The sequence below is a fragment of the Taeniopygia guttata genome, chromosome 6 (assembly GCF_048771995.1).
Source record: "Taeniopygia guttata chromosome 6, bTaeGut7.mat, whole genome shotgun sequence".
NCBI classification, from domain to species: Eukaryota; Metazoa; Chordata; class Aves; order Passeriformes; family Estrildidae; genus Taeniopygia; species Taeniopygia guttata.
The window spans coordinates 10,916,990-10,930,622 of NC_133031.1; the positions used below are offsets into that span (position 1 = coordinate 10,916,990).

The following is a 13,633-nucleotide window of genomic DNA, read 5'->3' on the forward strand; positions in this document are numbered from 1 at the left end:
GTGGGTGTACTGAATTTCTGCAAAGTCTTCATGATGTGGCAAGGGTGTAGATTGATATCAACCCTTTTATACTGGGGATACTGAAGGGATGAACTCGTGTGTAAGGAGTGACATCAAGGTGACATCTTGTTTTTTATTGTATTTAGATTATATTGGCTTCTGGCTAACTTCTTCCCTTTTAGATGAATGAGATTCCTGGTTCAGCCCCTTTGCAGTGGAGTGCGTTCTGCTGCTGGGCAGCCCTGCAGGGTCTCTGTGGGTGGGAAGTTGTCTCGGTGCGGGCAGGGCAGCGCAGAGCCCGCCGCAGCCGGGAGCGGGGCGGCGGCGCTGGGGCGCTCCGCTCGGAGCTGGCCGGGGTGCTGAACCGAGCCGGCCGGGGCATGCACACCTGCGGATTGGGGCTCGGGGAGGCAGAAATGCTACAAATCCTGCCGAAAGGCCATCCAACTCGTCTGGCAGTTCAAGCGCAGTCTGATCATGGATCCTGCTGAGGTGATGCAGGTTGTGGGTAGAACAGCAAGCAATAAATGAGCTGACTGAGGAACGCAGGGTGTGGCCTGGGGAGTGGATCCCAGGTGACTCAAGATGCATTTTTGTCGTGGCTTAACCCCATCTGGCAACCACGCAGCCACTTGTGCTTTCTCTCTCACACATATGCACGAATGAGGGAAAGAATTAGCAGGGTGGAAGTGAGAAAACTTGTGGATGGAGATAACGACAGGTTAATAGGGAAAGCAAAGGCTACATGCACAAGCAAAGCAGAACAAAACAAGCTATTCGTTCACCAGTTCCTGTGGGCATACATCCCCAGGACAGCAGGGCTCCAGCACATGTAATGGTGACTTGAGAAGACAAACACCATCACTCTGAATATCCTCCTCCCTTCTTCTTTCCCCATGCTGAGCATGATGTTGTTTGGAATATCCCTTTGGTCAGTTGAGGTCAGCTGTCCTGGCTGTGTCCCTCCCAGTTCCTTGTGCACCCCCAGCCTCCTCACTGGTGGGATAAGGAGTAGATAGGCCCTGACACTGTGTAAGCTCTGCTCAGCAATAACAAAAATGTTTCTATATTGCCAACCCCGTTTTGAAGCCCAAACCAGTTACTGTGCAATTAAATACCCCAACCCAAACCAGCATGATTATAAAACTGTGAATTTTTATCTAGGTTAACTGTGTTTAATAAACTTGCAACAGTAACAAACTGAAGTAAATTCACTCTGTCTCTGATTTATGAGGCTTGAAAGAATATGATGGATGGAAATAATGGATTACGGCTATTCTTGCCTAAATTATTAGTTTTTTCACAGTCTATGAGAAAAGGGGAGGGGAAGAAGAATGCCAGTTAATTTTACTTTGTTTCATTAACAAAATTAATTTTTAGTTTCTTAAAAACCATCTCATTTCATTGGCTGAAAGCTGCAAATATCTTCCCCAGATTTTTGTTGACAGAAATTGTTCAACTTGAGCTTTCATAAAACAAGTTTAAAATGCTAAGGATTGAAATCATCCTGTTTTCTTAAAAATTTAGAAAAATTTGTGCTGTGATTTTGACTGTAAAGTTGTGCATTTGTCATTTGGGTATGGAAAGGAGAGAAGGTGTTGGAAAATAATGTCAAGAGGCACCACGTGGTGTTGATTATGGTTTTGCTAATGATTTGGCTCTCTGTAGGCCACTCATTTTTGTTGTTTTATTTGGTATGTCCAGCATGATTTAGAGAACCAACTTGTGCATTTAGACATTGCATTCTCTTTCCTCATTTTCCTTTTTATACCTTATTTCTCCTTATGTATCTTGTTAGATAGCCCTTTTTCAGAGGGGATGTGCCTCGTCATTAATTAGATGAAAAAACTTGATTTTTCTTGGGCTTTAAAGCTCATACTCTATTCACTTGTACTTACAAACTCCAGTTAATTAGGGCTCCTGAACTGATTTCCCCCTCAGAAGATTTGATTGGACATGTCTTCCCACGTATGCTTATTTAGAGCTGTTTGAAATATGGCAGTCACATTCCAAAGTATTTCTCCTTTCTGTGTTTATCATGGTTGCGTACCAAAGAATATGTATATATTATATATATATATAAAGAGTTTCTATTCTTTGTACAAATCCACTTCAGATTATTTCCTTCTTTTTCTTGCCTTTTGAATTTCCTATCATCAGAGTGGCCAAAACAACAATCAGAATAAAATGACGTGTGCTCTGAAAAAGGCATCATTATTTCTCCTTGAAGCTTGGTGTCAGGGCCATAGATCATAAGAGAGAAGCTTGACAAGGCTCAGTTATTACTATCACAAGATTAATTACAAAACTGCATGGTTTGCTGTGGAGTACATAATGCCTGCCATGTTATCCTGTGTGCAGCTGTTCTGCTGTGAGTGTGTACTCACCTCCTTGGTTTATGAACTAGGAAAAGATGTGGGGGGCTGTTTTGCTTTGACTTAATTTTATTCATTTTCTTTTTTAAATTATATAGTGGTGCTCAGTGTGTGTCTTCTAAGGCTTTACTGGCCTCACTGTAGTTGATGAGTATTGTGATGGCACTAGGAAAAATCCAAAACCATCAAGATAAAGCATATGTTACTTGTTATTCTAATTGCAACATATACTGTTTATTATAAGACAGTAAAATGTTGCTGCTGAATCACTTGAATTGTGTTATATTACTTGAGAAAATAATGGTTAACTACAATATAGATTTGCTGACAGAAGGAAAGAAAATGTATAATCTATCACTATAGTATTTTTTTGTGAATGTATTTCTGTATTATAAGGCTCCTCTACCATTTTCTTGAGGAACTTTACTAATTTAGTTGAGAAGCTGCAGGTTTTCAATGAGAGCAAGCTGGTCTTCTGTCTGTTCAGTCACATGGCAAATGCTGTTACCAAAGACTGACATTGATACACAGAACTTGGAGACTATAATCTGGTATCAATCTTGAAAGACACTATAGAAATTTGTAGAGGCTTTGATGGATGTGTATCTAGTAAAAACTAATTTTCTGTAGCCAAATGATGTATTTTCCCTCCCCTCTGATTAAATGTCAAGCCTGTCCAACAAATCAATAAGTTCAAAAATGTGATAGGAAAAAATAGTTTGGGTCCATTCTGTCTCAGCTGGCTGCATCTTCAGATGGAAACATTTTCTTTATATTTGTGAGTTTGCATGAAGAGCGAGCCCTATACTGATTCTCCTTAAACAGATCACTTGTTGGGCAAGTTGATTTGGAGTTTGTTAACAACTCTCTTAGCATAGCACTTGTCTAAAAACACATTCAGTTGTTTGTGGCACTGTGCTGTGGTAACTTCTACATTTAAATGAAAGGTTTTACTCAAAAAAGGAATAATTATGTTATTATCATCATGTATCACAGTGTTAGAAAAAGTAAGGAAGAAACCTTAACATAAGCCCCCACTCTTGGCTGCTTGAATAAAAATCACAATTAAAAAGAGCTGTGTGATTGGATAATATATGGAGATGCTTTACAGTCCTGTGTGCTGCAGAGTTTTCTGTTGAGCAAGCTTGGTGTAAGAAATGAGAAGAAAAGTGTTCTGTGTAAATAAAACACACAGTTGTACTGAGACTGGTACATACCAGTGTTGCTCTTTTTGCTGTCTCTGAGTAGTGTTTAACACTGAAATGCAGTGAGGTTCCATTTGCAGTTTGAAAGAGCTGCTTTGGATGAGACTTTAGTTTGAGGTTGTAAATATTTCTCTTCTCTGTACACGTGTGCAGTCCTGGGATGTGTTTTTCCAAAGTGCTAACGCTGGCCAAGCAGCCCATCTGCCAGCTCAGCAGGAGGGAAAGGGATCATTTCTGCAGAGCCACGGCCTGGCCCCGAGACCAGGGACGGCTGAAAAGGCTGTTGAAGACCACCTCGCTGTGCAGTCCTTGATAAGGGCATACCAAGTAAGTGCCTGCTGGGGGAGGCCTCTTCTATGCAAACAACCTGCTTCCCTTTTATTTTCTCATTTGTATTCTCGTCTTAACTACTGTCTTGCTTCTGATCCAAAAGGCCTTGAACTAGACAGCTTTTCTTTCCAGCACAGTGTCTAAACATGGAAGTGCTGGATTCAGACTGGGGTGATCCTCTGGGTTGCAAACTCATAATTCAGATTACCCACAGACCAGATTTTGGTCATTGGACTTAGCTTTGAAGGACTTTATGGAGACAGTGGTTTGTGAAAGTCTGTCTTCACCTCTGGGAAGTTTGTACTGCAGTTCTAAATGTTACTGCCATTCTTTTGGAAAGGATGGAATGTACTTGCCCTCTCATACATCTAAGGTGAATCTTAAGATTCCTTATTTGAGCAGGATTCTAGGTAAAAAGAGAGAGAAGAAATAATGAATTAACCAGAAACTGAATTTTGGGAGGCTGACAGTACTGAGTTTGGGTTAACTTTGATGGAGTCTTTTAGAGAGCTGTTCATCAAAATTGATTTTGTTTCACACTCTGATTTTTAACCCTTTTATTAAATTAAGGAATTAAGTATAATTTATTTTTCTCTAGAAGAAGAAGGAATTTGGAAATAGGACAGTGGGTTTTGTTAGATGTTTTCCAAATGAAAAATAAGTTTAAATATTTTTGTTTAGACTTGCATTTAGTATCTTAGTTTCAATAAAAGGCTTACAAATGATGTAAGAAACCCCCAAAAAATAACCAACCCATAAAACTAGATCTGTGTTTGACAAAATATTCCACAAGTACTCTTTAAATTAGTAACTTCCCAAGAAGTTTCCTACAGTTTGATTAGAGCAGATCTATTCCTCCCTGCCTTAAGTATTTTAAATCCTGTTTGGTGTCGTGAGAGGAATAGAAGAGGAGCTTCTTAAAAGACCTTTTTTTTGTACACATCACATTGCTACCATTGAGTTGGAGGGTTGTTGTAAAAGAGTAGAAATGGTTGTGAATATAAAGAATATGTGAAATTTGCTTAGAAATAGATATGCAGAAAATAACCAATTTTACAGTAAAAATTTGGTGAAGTATTAGAGAAAATTGGAGAATGTTAAGCAGCTTTGGCACAATTTACTTGAAAATAGTTCAGGGATTGCCATTTTGCTCCCTGTATTTGTCAAGTGATGGAACAGAAATGTCTGTAGAAATGGCAGGCACCCATGTTTCTGCAACAAACAGTCACAGAGGATTGCCTAAGGCAACTGCCTGCTTTTTAGAAGGTATTTAGTACCCTCTAAATTCAGTGTTGAAGGGGTATGATAATTTGTGACCTTCCTTTGCCTGATAATGAAATGAAATGGAGATGGATACAGAATTTTCATTTCTCAAACCTGTCAGTGTTTTATGGTTTTGTGGTAAACTGCTTTGTAGTCTGTTGAGTTGGACTTTGAGAAGGCCGTTAATCTATTGCTTGTTGTAAGAGAGAGCACTGGGGACACTGAAAGAAGGATTTTCAGTGGGATGTGTGCGCTTAACAAAAATGAGGCCAGAGAAATCAAGGTCTAGTTTCTGCTAGTCTGTACTTGCATTTCGTCATATGGCAATCGATGAAAACTTTCTTTGTATGTATTTTTACAAGGCTGATCTCTGATTTTTGCAGATGTTGCTATTTTCTGTATTCAGTGAAAGTAGCAGGACTTACTACAAAATGCCTTGATATTGTGAATAATACTGTCTTTTAGTTAAAGACCAAACTGTTCCTGGAATAATATGGCACAGCATTTACTGCTCTGCCTTTCTGGGTTTTGCCGTTCCTGCTGAATCTTCCTATTAATGCTGAAGGGCAGGTGTAACTTAGGGAGGTGAATTCTTTCCTGTTGATGATGTTTGAGACAGAATTGTTTGTTTGTTCCAGTCAGATAAACTTAGTGCTGCTGTAAACAGTCAGATGGCACAGATGTTGCTATGGGCATCATTTGGCCTGTCAGAATTTCATTACTGGTGATTCATGAGATGCAAAAAAACCACAGAAGTCAGGCTGAGTTTACAGGGCTGATAGTTCCAAAAAGGATGCAGTTATTTATGGTTTCTTATGACTGGAAACCATTTTGTTATAAACTTTCCTGCAAATATACAATAATTGAACAGTGTTTTTACAGGTCCCTTCTTGATGAACCACACTCTAATCATCTTTTGTTACTGTGTGATGCACTTCACTGCTAATGTTGCACTCTATAATTTTGGGTTTTTTTCAGAGACAATTAGGTTACTAGTAGTGTGAATGAAATTCTACCCAAGGGATGCAAATTTGTTGTTAAAAAGAAAAATTATACAGAGAAATTATTAATATATTCATCTATACAAAGCTTTTAATGAGTTAATTTGGTATATGAGAGTCACACATATGAGGCATATTAAAAATAGTTTTGTATTTGTGACTCTCTGGGATCAATTAGTTATTTCTTCTGTGGCAATGTTATATGATAATTCACTAGTTTATAGCAACTTGTGGCATGCATTAACACCAGTCACACTGATCATTGAAAGCTGGCTAACTTCCTCACTCAATTTGTGTTCTTTAGTGCCTTGAATATCAATTCTATCAGATCAAATTTCTGAAATTTCATGAATGAAAATAGGTGCTGTCAGATGCTGTCTGGTTTGTAGCAGAGTTCTGGAAGAGTGATCCCTTCACTTCCAATATAAACTACTTCAGCATCAATCTGCTTTAAGTCAGCAATTCTGTATTTTAATATACTAAAGGTGCAGAAAGGAGAATTCAGGCAAAAATACAAAATGACTTAATTGGCAAATGAGAAGATCTATTAGGCTTATCAGGCTTATCATAGTTACTTAATTTTACCCAAGGACTGAGAGTGTAGTCTCTAAAAACCTTCTTTACTAAAACTCCAGTGTAATCCCAGTTAAACTGTGTGTCAAACATGATGAAGATTGTGTTGTAATGTGTAATTTTTGATAGAGATGTATATGTAATCAATGATATAATGCTTATTTTTTGTTCTTATGGGAAAACTTGGGAATATGTAACCCTGTCATCACATTAGTGGTGTTTGCTTGTTCAGCTTAATGGCTGATATTATGGAGAGATATCCCTGAGTTTTTCCCTTTGTCTGACTTTTAGTGTGACTTCATTTTGCTCTACTTTCCTCCTTTTCAGATTCGTGGCCATCATGTGGCTCAGCTAGATCCCCTTGGAATTCTGGATGCAGACTTGGATTCGTTTATTCCATCTGACCTCATTACCACAATTGATAAACTTGGTGTGTAAGCTGTGTGCCTTCTTATTTGAAATGCTCATTTGTATCGCTGGACTGAAGTGATTTAATAAGACATTGCACAGATTCATCAAAAGGCTTGGGTTGGAAGAGACCTTAAAGATCGCCTAGTTACAACTCCCCTCTAGGGGCAGGGATGCCACATTTAGGGATGATTCTGCCTTTTCTGCTTTCTGTTATCATGACATAGAGCCTTTCAGCATCTGTAAGGAGGCTACAATTTCAGGATGAAGGAGTTTCTACTCTGAGATCACAGGTGAAGTTCCTGTGAATTTATCTTCTGATGAATGATTGCTATAAACCCCCTACATATTTTATTTTTGAACCACACCAGAAATTAATACTAATCAATGCATTCTGATAATCTTAATTACTCTTATAGCATTACAGTTAAAACTTGTTTCAACTGGGGACATCTGAAGGGTAGTTAATAGGGAAACCAAGCAATAAACAAGCCACTGGACAGAGAACTTAGGGTAAATTTCATACCAAATTTGGAATTTAATGTCTGATACTTCCTTACGTATGTCTTGAAGAAGTCTCTTTGAAGTTAACAGAAGAAAATGTGGAAAGCATAGAATTCTTTACCTGTGGATATAATTCAAGGGTGATTATATCTTCTATTATAAACTTCAGTTTACTGCTAAAAGAGTGTAGTGCACTGGGGTCTGCTTTTGCAAAGGTTGTTCTCATTGTTAGGAGGGCTTGTGTCTGAGAAATTGGCACTGATCAATTTCTTTGCCTCTCTCTACTTGAATAAAAAAACACCTGATTGATTTTTCTCTGCTCTTCATTCTACCTGGTTAGTTTAAAATGTGGTTTTCTACTTGATGCAGACACTGAATCAATTTTTCTTTGATATGTAGGGAAGCTTTTTCGATCAGACAGAAAACATAGTGCAGGAAGTACATAAAACACCCTCTGCCTAATTTTACTATAAGCATATCTACTCTTTGCTGCTCTGTTTTCTATTTCTGGTGTAGGGAAAGAAACAGTTCTGATCATATAAAGGAAGTGGATGCCTAAGACTAGAGGGGTGCTTACATAAATTGGGCCTTCTCTCTGAAGTTTGTCAGCTTTAATCAAAGAAAAGTACCAACTAGAAAACACATGAGACATTTACTGAGCAAATTAATTAATTTAGAGCTTGGGTGACTACTAGCATGTCAGTACACATTTCTTTACACTCTACAGATAATTTAGTACAGGGTGGTGTGACTGATCAGAAGGCATCCACTGAAATGCTCACGCCCAAAGGAAAAATATGCCAGACCTCTGAATGAGATGCTAGGATGTGTTTGAGAGTGTAACTGAGGAGATTTCAGTTTGTGAGGGGAAACAAAATTTCTAACCCAGTCTTGGCAGGGCTAAAATAGAGGAAGTTCTCAAATCCTATCCTTGAATGTTCCAGGCAGGAAACTTATAAAAAGTCTTTGGCAGGACAGAAATTATTTTAATATTTGATTTTTCTGTGCATTTTCTTTGTCCCATCTTCTGCTTTCTTTTTTGAGAAACCTTGTGGCAAGAAATTTCTTCTGAGAGTTGCTTCAAAAAATGCAGGTAGTTAGAGATGTACCTACTGCATGAGTCACAGTATAGAATTGCTTTCAGCATTTCAGTAAGAGTGTATCTCTTTAAACAGGAGGTGATGCTTCAGTAAATATGTGGTGCTGTGGTACAAAGCACAGATGTTCTGTGTGTGCCCAAATCACTCCTGTATGTGTTGTGGTTTATGCATGAGAGGACATCAAGAGCCTTTGAAGTCTGAGGGAAAGTCAACAAAAGTGAAGAAATAAATGCACTGCTTTGTTTAAAATGACATTAAAGGCCCTGTCATCCCCTGTGTCACTCTCCCCTCCTGCTGGGAAAAAGCCTGTTACAATACCAAAAAGGAGAAGTAATGGTACCTATGCTTTTTTTGGCCATGCCAGGTCTGAAATTTTTAATATGTTATTGAAATTTTATTAAAACCAAAATTTAAATTTTAAAGTGTATTATTTTTAAAGCAAAAAAGTGTTATTTACTGACAGTGCTGTATAGTAAAAGTGGTAGCAATGCAGTCCTGTGGCCTGTTTCCAAATCTTTCATGGTGTTATTATTTCATCCTTAATTTGCTGCTTTGCTTTTATCTTCAGAAAAGTCACTTAACATTTAAGCAGTTTATTGATTTAAGAGTTATGTGCATGCTGTCTTTCCAGTGTTAAGTGATTGTCTACAGCTTCTCTGGAACCAAGATAAAAGAGTTCAAAATTAAAAATGGAGAAGTTATTTTTAATTTTTCTAATATTTCTACATGTGTAGGAACATATGTAGTTTTAATGTTTATATACGGTTCTATAACTGTGGTGTATTATAAGTGTTGTACCTTTGCTTCTTACAATTGTAAGAAACTGTTTTTCCTTCCTTCATTTAACAGGTCTAAGTTAAACTTGAATCACACCAGGCCTTTAACTTGCATTGTTACCGATCTTTCAGTCTTGTCTACTGTGTATTTTGGCTTTTGAAACTGCATAGTAGTTAGGTTAAATATTTTCTTAAATAATATTCTCAGCCAGTTTAGATGTGTCCAAATCAAGATGGGTCAGTGTGGTTAAATAAGTTTTAGATGGTAGGGGTGTGGAAGTCTGTGCATTTTATAAGGGGTCACTGCCTGAGAACTAGAGCTGTACAGGTCATTAGAGAGCTATTTCAAACTAATTTCCCTAAAAAGAGAAGGAGGGTGAATAGAAATACCTTGAAAGTTCTCCAGAGTGCTTGTACAGCATTTTATTGAACTGTTGGGCATTCTCTTTGTCTGTGTATCAATGTAAAATGCTTCCAACCAACTGGTTCTGTTGGTGAGGAGGGATTCTTTTTGTTTGCTGCTTATGATAGAGTCAGTTATTTTATTAACAGTGAGCTGTAGGAAGTGGTGTGGAAAATTGATTACATGTGTCTTAATATGGTAAAATATAAAAAAAGGCTAGAATGATTCTAATTTTAGTTGTTTCATTTGAGCATTTAAGAAAGAATTAAGTAATGACTATTTAATTGAAACACTTTTTAAAATCCAGACTAAAGTCCATTTTACTAATGGATACCTTCAGAATATTCATGCTTTCAATTTTTAATCTTCTTTCTTAATACTGCTTTATTAAATATGATTGCCATGGCTTGAAAAGCAATGCTGTTTTCCCTTTTGTCATCTGTTCTGCTTTGCAAATCAATAACATTCCTGTTGTAGGGTTTTATGGTTTGCATGAGTCAGATTTGGACAAAGTCTTTCAGCTGCCAACAACCACCTTCATAGGAGGAAATGAGAACAGCCTATCTTTGCGAGAGATCATCAAACGCCTGGAGGTCAGTGGGACATGATTCATTTGGGATTGGTTTCATTCAAACCAAAGTGAACTTCTTCCAGATGTCAGTCACAAAACCCCCTTATCATTTGCCAGTTATTAATAGAGTTATTATTAATATTATAATTAATGTAAAAGATTCCAACATTAAAAATAACCTTTGTACTATTTCTAGAGGTTGCAGCACCACTGGTGCAATTAGCTGGATATTGGAAATACATAGATTGGGGATGAGTGTAAGAGGTTAATATGGTAGAATATTAATGCCAGCCCTTGTTCTGGAAAGACCTGATATTTTTTAAAAGGAGAAGAGCCTTTAGAAATTGTCTTTTAAGTGTTGTAACACAGATAAAACACCTGTGCATTCAGGGGTTGCTTTCAGATCCCCCACTCTAGTAACACCTTTACTTGAGGAAAAATATGAAGGCTGGGTACCAAATTCATGAAAGCTTAGCTGTAGCTTATAGACTGTGATGGTCCTTGTTTTCCATCCCCAGTCTTTTTTCTAGAGTTTCATTATCTGACAGGTGATGTGGTTTATGCCACAGGAAGTCATGAAAGCTAAAATAGTTAAAAAAAAAAAACAATTTGAAGGAATAAATATAATTAGAGGCAAACTCCAAATAGCAAGGCAGCAAATAGGAATGGTAATGTATTTGTAGACTGCCGAGTGAGTCATTGTTGGATATTCCCAGTTGCTTGACTTTTATGTTGGCTTAGCTGAGGCATGGTAAATTGTTAAACCACATTATCTTTGTTGTGCATTTGAGCTCTATATGTGGTTGGGTGTTTTTTTGTTTTGTTTTTGTTTTTTTTGTTTTTTTTTTTTTTTTGTTTTTGCACTTCTAGCTTATCTGTGTAGCAATAATCCTTAAAATTGTAATGTGCAAATAAAAGGACAAAATCAATTGCAAAATATAAAAGCCTTAAGTAACTGATTTGTGTTAAGAAGAAATAACCTTCTTTCCTCTTGTCTTTAGAGATTTGGATTTTTATTTTTTTTTAATAGAAAAAACCAACTCCTTCAGCAGCCAACTCCTTAAAGGCAGTAGAGAATACACACTATGTTGAGAGTAATTTTTTCTCAAACTCACAGTAGGTCTTACTTCTGTTGACTTGTAAATATTTTGGAAATAATTTTTTCTAATGAAATGCTCTTTTTAAAGTAAGAAAAATAAAATTTAGAAAATGAACAAGGAGACAAAATTCCTGCTGTGTCTTTGCATTTCTCCCTGTTCTTTCTCTGCTCTCAGCTGCTTGGATTTTTTTTCACATTTCCAGGTTTCTGAAACTTGACAGTTATCAGATGATTTACATTAGACTTCATAGCTGTCTTCTCACTGTCTTTATTTCTTGGTTTAAGTTACATTTACAAAAGTTGTGATAAAGTACACAGATTTTGATAAATTACTTGACATCTTTGCTGATGCATCTAAAGTAGAGTGTACTATGCCTGTAAGAAAAGCACTAAGTTAGGTGAAATATGCCAGTCAGTGTAATGCAGGTTTGCTAGCCTACTTGGAGTGTAGCATGAGATGAGAATCTTCCAGTTAAAAAAATTTGAATTGTTACTTTGTAGAGAAAGCTTTGTGACACAAAACTAGATTCAGTAAAACAATTTATTCATTTGTAGAATTACTTTGGGGAAGATATTGTGGAAGAGGAAGACATGGTAGCTTTCATGAGAGTAACAGAAGATATAATTAAGAGGATATTTCTTTGTGAAACTAATATATGAGGCCCACTAGCACCTAGAGCTTCTCTGTTGGTGTTTTCACTTGCTAGCATACCTACTGCCAACACATTGGCCTGGAGTTCATGTTCATCAACGACGTGGAGCAGTGCCAGTGGATCCGTCAGAAGTTTGAGACGCCGGGCGTGATGAAGTTCACGAACGAGGATAAAAGGACTTTGCTGGCAAGGCTGGTGCGCTCCATGAGGTACGCTGGGCTGGGCTGGGACACTGCTCTGGGCCTGCTGCCTGGGGGCTGGGGGATCTGAAGCTGCTGATGTTGGGAGGAACAACCTCACTGAAATCTAGAGTACAGGTGGGTGTAGGTAACCTGCCTGCCTTATCAAAGGAAAGTGTGTGCTGTGAGGAATCTCTCAGGGTCTGTGTTGTGACTTAGTGTTCTGTTCTCTCAAAAGGCATTTAGTGGCATGCCTGGCAATGTTTTCATTGGCTTGAGGAGGCAAACTAGGAAAAGTTGTTTTAACACAAATGTATATTACTAGTGTGTTGAAGATTTGTAGCCTGTTGCAGAAAATAAGTGTCAGAACAATGTTGGTTGTGATTTTAAGTCCTTTCTTCCCTTTTCATTTTGAGAAGTGCCAAGATGCGTTGTGCTGTTGCATGACCTGGCAGCGGCAGTTTTAGTATCTACAGTAAAAGAAAGCCCCAATGGGAGTGGGAGCAGTCAATAAGCTATTTCCAAATGTGCTATCTGTGTGGAAATACTTTGATCCCAGAGATGGAATTATCCTCTTACTCCTGGAACAAGGCTTCTCAGGCACAAGATTTATTTCAGTCCCTCCAATCTGAAACAGTGTATATGTTCTTTGTTAAACACAAGAGTCTGAGATTTGTACAGGCACACTTTTTGGTTAAGATTCTATGTCCAAAGATCTAAAAATGAAGTGCTTGTTGAAGGTGTTAAAAGATACTTTTACCAAGTGTTTTGTTTGCCAGTGTTATAATGTCTCATTAAAAGTTTCATTTAAACAGAAATAAAAATTACACTTACTGGTCAAATGAATATGACACTTGAGTAAGTTTGTTTAACAGGTGCTCAGTATGAACCATCTCAGTTTATCCTAAGATAAGAATGTGTGCTTTTATTCCTGCCTAAGCCGTGGAAAGATCTGGGGTTTCTAGTGGCATGAAGGAGCCTGATGTTCATCTTCTGCCAAATTAATTGTCTGCTAAATGGGGAAGAAAAAAGTTTTACAAAAATTACTATCCAGCTATCTTTAGAGTGCTTTTTTATTTTATTGTTTGAAAATGACTTAGGAAAAAAAGTCTGATTTTGTGGAAAACTGGTTATCCTCTTAAAATTTGTGGCTTTGTAAAGCAGATTTTCATTGTTTTGCTCAAGACTGTTTA

General features: G+C 37.5%; 1 protein-coding gene across 3 annotated transcripts in view; it reads left to right on the plus strand.

Annotated features, from left to right (window-relative positions):
• The window catches only part of OGDHL (oxoglutarate dehydrogenase L), a 46,111-nt gene that overhangs the window by 5,798 nt on the left and 26,680 nt on the right, over positions 1-13,633 (plus strand). For all 3 annotated transcript variants that reach the window (XM_072931425.1, XM_030275836.4, XM_072931426.1), the window contains exons 3-6: positions 3,734-3,907; positions 7,075-7,177; positions 10,416-10,531; positions 12,316-12,470. In XM_072931425.1, coding sequence (XP_072787526.1) covers positions 3,734-3,907; positions 7,075-7,177; positions 10,416-10,531; positions 12,316-12,470 — 548 coding nt within the window. The remainder of the gene's footprint in view (positions 1-3,733; positions 3,908-7,074; positions 7,178-10,415; positions 10,532-12,315; positions 12,471-13,633) is intronic.